We start from the raw sequence: 6,000 nt of genomic DNA on the forward strand, positions 1-6,000 counted from the left end.
TGTGAAAGGATACGATGAAATGGTTTAACACTATTTTGTTTTTTTTTAGTTATTTTTCATCGCATGTCTTGTACTATGTACCTCTAGAACGATGATTTTACTAACTTGGTTGGTCCACAATACCGAAAATAGTCAAGAAAGTACAAAGGTGTTAAACAAGAGCAAGAAGATTATGAAGAGGGGGCTCTAGTGACCAAGAAAAAATCAACGATGGCTCCATGGATTTGGCAGGAGAAAAGGGAGAAATCAATTCGGGCAATGTCATTACTCCGGTATGATGCACATTGTTTTAACAAATGCATCAAATCACGGTGTTTTCTATCAATGATATTGAGATCATTGCATTGTTTTGTTATAGCTGCTATGTATGAGCAACATTTGCTCACCAACAAAGGCTTCACAAAAACTCATGGGTGGTTGTGAGAAGCCACGGAGAGGATGGAAAAGGTAATGCTTGAGCTTGTAATTAACTTTGAAAGCATGCCTTTTTAAAAAAAACTTTAGCGTTCTCAATGGAGGTCAATCTATAGTTAAAAGTTTGAAAGATGGGTGAGAGTAAGATACATATCGATGTTTCTTCTCCGTCGACATCCATGGGAGCTTTCACCCGCAAAAAATACAAGGTATGAAACTAGAATTAATATCAAAATTGATTTGCTATCTTTTTTGGATACGGCTATTAGGAGCATGATACTTGCATATGTCATCTACGAAAAAGATTGTCCATTTACATTGGTCGAGTTGATCTTTTTTACACGAGTGTTTACATTCTTTCATGTTGTTGATAAGTAACTCGTTCTTGAGCAATTCTCCAAGCTTATTTTCGTTCTGGTATTGAGCTTTCTATGCAATGTTATAAAATTCTTATTGCTTCTAGGGATCATTGGACATTACTTTTGTTCTTCAATTGCCACTTGTGCCTGATTAGACATCTACCAAAGGACAAGAGCGCAATTTTCTTCTTTGATTTTCTCTCATTGCGCTCACTCAATCAATACATCTCGTCTGTCAAGAGGTATGATGTGGATGACTTTGTTTTATGCTATTGAGATCATCTTATGTTTATGCAGAGCTTCTCTTAGGTTTTTTTTTTTGCGAGATATAAGAAGACACACAAGGCACAAAAATATGGTGTCAAAAACCCCCAAATCGACCATAGATCGCTTACCCAAATTACCAATTTTTTCAAATTTACAAAAACGTCCGAATTTATTGACGCTGTATCCATCAACAAATTGACACATGACATGTAGTCTTTAAAAGCTCTAAGTCTTTAAGTAGTGATAAATGTGGATATATTATTCTCTTATGTTTTGAAGCTACTTTTACATATTTTTGTCCTACTCCAATTTTCACAGCCGATTTTATTCCGTAAACATTGATGAGCACCGTCATCACCCGAATTTACCAAATTTTTTGAATTTACAAATTGCCGCCGAGCCTTAATCGACGGCCTTGGATAAAAGATCGGACCTAAAACCTCTTCTAGCCATTGATCCCATTTGAAGAGACTCGTGCCAAATAGTGAAGGGGGGGGGGGGGTCATTGCGGTGACACGGGTGGAGGAGCCATTTGTTTGATAAGGGGCACGATGGGCCTGGTTGATGTGGCAACCACTTTTTGAACGAACGTTCTGCTGAATGTCTACATGTGGGCAGCACAAGAGAGGGGTTCTACCTCTTTTAAGGTCATAATCAACGGCTCTTTGAGCACGAACTGTTGAAACAGTATGTGCTAACGATTTTGAAAAAAATCTTTTAGCAAGAATCTAAGAGATACTATGGATAATTTTAGCGGTTGCCTTCACAAACGCATCTTTGCATGCATGCAACAATTCCGTAGTTGGTGGAATCTCTCTCTCTCTCTCTCTCTCTCTCTCTCTCTCTCTCTCTCTCTCTCTCTTTCTCGTTTTCTCTTATTCTCTCTCAATCTGCCTTGGCTCTGTGACAAAGGTGAACCACTTTAGTTGAAGCTAAAGATGGCGTCCTTGCCATGTATGCTGCTAGCCTATAAGGCGGCTTGGTGTTGCAATGCGCTCTGTATGGGGCCAAGAGAAGAAGGGGGGACGTGGAGGGCATGCACATCTTGCTCTTTGCTTTGCTCTCTCTCTCTCTCTCTCTCTCTCTCTCTCACACACACACACACACACACACACACACACAACATACGAGGGCGTGCATGGTGACTCCGTCCTGCCGTCTTGCCTACCATGGGTCCATAACAATGAGAGATGTTGCTTGTTGAGTACTATTGTAGAGTGGAACGACGAGAGCATGTGCCTAGGGGCAGGGCTAGAAAAAAACATTTTTCCTAACCGAAGAAAATAAGGGGAAACCTGAAATTCTCCCGGTTTTTTAGGTCAAAATTTGAAGCTTTTGCCGGTAACCACACTAAAACTTGTGAAAATTTCCCGGTTTTCTTCAAGACAAGCTCAAAACCTAACCGGGATTTTAGGATTTCAACTGGTTAAAATACACAAGACCCCGGTTTTTTTCTAACACTGCCAAGGGGGGAAAGCAACAACGATGGCAACCAACGAGGGTGTCCGCAGGTGGTAGGCCATAGGCTAGGGACTTTGGGGGGGGGGGGGGGGGGGGGGGGGGGGGGGGGGGGGGGGGGGGCTAGGCTGAGGTAGGGATCTTGTTGATAATATGACTTTTTTTTAAAGTAGAGCGAGTAGATAACAGTACACCACATTATGTTAGAAAATGCAAGAGCAAATTATCTCCGTATGAGTATCAGGCATGTCATAGGAAGAAAAAACCAGCATGACAAGGATCAAACGTTACTACCTACATCACAAACGCGAAACCAGCATGTCATAGGAAGAAAAAACCAGCATGACAAGGATCAAACGTTACTACCTGATAGGTGAATATGATACGTCAGAAACGCGCCATGTCCATCTCCAGGGCAGGTTTTGTTCGCAGGGCAGGAGCAGATGGTGCCCTGCTTACCCCTATCAAAGAAGTCTGAAGAGCCTCTTCGTTTCCTGTCAGTCGAGCCATGATCATAACCTTTAATCTCTGAGCTAGTCCCACGCTCGCTACAGCAAAGGCCGCACAGAAGCCAACCCCTGCAAGAGCTAAACAGGTGGCTCCTATGGCCAGTTTCCAATGCTTGCTACTACCCTTGCTATTGACATAGGCAGGTGCATTGAAACCACCATCGATGAATGGCGACTCCTGCTGCTGCTGCTGCTGTTGCTGCGGTTGAGGAAGATCTTGGGTGGGGAGAACCAAGGCTATATCGACGCCCAAAGTGTCGGAGATGCATACATTGGGAGAGGAAACGGGGTCTGCGAAGAAAACAGAGCCATTGGGGGCAAAGAATGCACAGGAGATGGAAGTGGAGGGTGCATCAGAGATGAACAGGGGCAAAGTTGCGGTGACGGAGGGCGAGGAGAAGGAGATGGGCAGTTGAGGCAGGGAAGGGTCGTCGGTGGTGAAGTTGGGCGGGGCATAGGCGATGATGCCCACCACTGGCCCTGCAAAGGAGAAGGAGCTGGAGGAGGGAAGGGAGTAGACGGTGAAGTTGACGATCTTGCGGTAAATGAGCAGAAGAGGAGACGAGGGCGATCCTGAAGAGGAGAAGAGGGCGCCCTGGGGTATGGAGATCTCGTTGAAAGTCAGGCCCTGCTGCTGCAGAGTGATGCCCGACGGCAGGCGCATTGCCTGGGATTCGATTCCTGCTTGCAACAGAGGCGTTAAAGTGACGTTGTACGCCTTTGCGACTTCCTGCTCATGCGGCACTGCTAACAAGGCATACTTCCTCAACGAGCTGTCCACGCCCTCTCGCCTCACAGAGTTTATGGTAGCGAAGTCGGATCCAGCAGCAACCACTTTCCAACGCAGTAGGAACATGAGCAGCAATGCCTGTACTAGTAATGGCCATGCAGCCACACCACCACTTACGCTGCCGCAACTCCAGCCACCCCCCCGAGCTAGCGCTGCTGCTTCTTCCTTCCCACAGAAGGCAACCCCCATTCGCCCCAATGTAGCCGTCGCCCACATTTTCACTTCATGACTCTTTCTTTAATAAACCTTTCACTCTTCTGCATGACTGCTGCGACGCTGAGGAGGAGCGCTCTCTCTCCCTATAAATTGAGTGTGATGAGGGGAAGGCGGTGGCGTGTTGAAGCACCAAGCAGTGAGCGCCCCACCTTGAACAAGAAAAGAATCGTTTGCGTTTTATCAATAAGCACTCCAAAGGGGAAAAGACAGTCGCGACTCCCTACTCATTAGGCTAGGTGACCTCATTGCCCGCATAGCACTAAGCACCAGCTGACCTGCAATTCTGCAAATCTCCTGTTCAGCTATAGAAAATTCCCTTTCATGGCCAGCCCCCTTTTGTTTGGCTTGGAAAAGGGCTAACGACCAAGGTTGAATGCACATCAAAACCCACTCTGTCCAACCCATTTTTGTTGGCACCTTGTCTAGTGTATTCACTTTTTCTATATCTATCTATCTATATCTAAAAGCGGGTCGGAATTCCGGCCCCTTCCCTCAGCCACATGTCAGCAATTACTGAGTCCGACGAGTGTCCCCTGCAGCCTGCGATCACACAAGAACGACAAGAAGAGAGAGAGACATCCAGTACACGCAATGAGCAGTGAGAGAGATGTTAACAAATGCACCATTGGGCAACTTTCGATAGAGAGAGAGAGAGAGAGAGAGAGAGAGAGAGAGAGAGAGAGAGAGATATGTTAGCAAATGCACCATCCAGTGACTTTTGATACGAAAATTTGTTTGCAGAGCCATTTGCTTCTCTTTCTCACTTGCAGGGATGCAATTCTTTTATGATGTAGGGTGTCATAAACAATTTCCACTCCTACCCACATGAACACTATCTTGACCCTAGCCATATGGTTGCACACGGTCCCCAATCCCTATGTGACACCACTACATTGCCACACTACTCGCATTGCTCATAATGGAGGAATAGGTGTTGCAAACATGCTCATTTCACCATTGTAGAGAGAAAGGCAATGGGAAAATAGTGATCTAGCATGCAACAACAATCTGCTTGCATTGACTTGGGGTTCTACTCAAAGAGATGCAAACCTGGAGTAGATGGAGCTTCACCTACAGACGACAAGGGGGATAACAGGGAAGCACCCCATACAATTCTAGGCAATGGAATGCGATTTTTGATAGGCCGCTACTTATTGTTTCTAAAAGCACTGGCTAAGGTTAAGGCTAGTGTGTGGTAGTACTCTTCCGGCCAAACTTCCATCCTCCCAAAACACAAGTCTACCACTATCAAAGAGGTTTGTAACCAAATTTGCGTCACCAATTTAGCCGACTACCCTAATAATTCCACAAGTCCGAGACTCTGTGTGTGTGTGTGTGTGTGTGTGTGTGTGTGTGTGTGTGTGTGTGTGTGTGTGTGTGTGTGTGTGTGTGTGTGTGTGAGAGAGAGAGAGAGAGAGAGAGAGAGAGAGAGAGAGAGAGAGATGGTGAGATGGTAAGGGAAGGCATGACAACCAAGTCCAGCTTCTGTAGTACTAGCATAGTACGGCCTGGAAAACCTCTAGAGCATTAAACAAAGAAACTGCCAACAAGCCACGCCCATGATTAACGAAAACTTAGCAAGTAACAAATTATATCCATCTCTTCTCTTTCATTGCTCTCATGCGTAGCGTTTTTATCCCATTAACTACTACATGTAGTCTGAACAAGCAGATTGATCACAGTTTCAAACCCTTGACAGTTGTAAGCTTACTAGGATAGTGCATCTTTCTCTCTTTCTCTTTGTTTATTTCCCTGCTTACAAGATCAAACTTTTGCTGCTAAGCTCAAGTGCCTTGCTACTGACTTTGAAATAAAGAGCCTTACTTACTCTGCCATTGAGGTCATGGAAAGGATGGGATAGAAGAAGTGCTCATACGCTATAACACAGCAAATTTGACATGCTAACAAACACGAGGGGAGAGGATGCTAGTGCAAATTGATTCATGGCATGGTAATTATCTACATGCTTAAGCTTGGCAATGATAAT

At 45.0% G+C, this 6,000-nt stretch overlaps 1 protein-coding gene across 3 annotated transcripts in view; it reads right to left on the reverse strand.

The window, feature by feature from the left end:
• Nucleotides 1–4,340, reverse strand: part of LOC147436709 (uncharacterized) — a 40,635-nt gene extending 36,295 nt beyond the window's left edge. Inside the window, exon 1 of one of the 3 annotated variants that reach the window (XR_015184700.1) lies at nucleotides 2,865–4,339. Coding sequence is in view for 2 of the 3 variants with exons in the window: in XM_086485766.1 (XP_086341892.1) it covers nucleotides 2,886–4,013 (1,128 nt within the window). In the remaining variant the exon portion in view is untranslated. Of the gene's footprint in view, nucleotides 1–2,864 lie in introns of all 3 variants that reach the window. The other 2 variants (XM_086485766.1, XM_086485765.1) reach the window with 2 other exon arrangements.
• Between the last annotated feature and the right edge of the window lie 1,660 nt (nucleotides 4,341–6,000).

The sequence above is a fragment of the Adiantum capillus-veneris genome, chromosome 17 (genome assembly GCF_014529385.1).
Source record: "Adiantum capillus-veneris isolate H3 chromosome 17, ASM1452938v2, whole genome shotgun sequence".
NCBI classification, from domain to species: Eukaryota; Viridiplantae; Streptophyta; class Polypodiopsida; order Polypodiales; family Pteridaceae; genus Adiantum; species Adiantum capillus-veneris.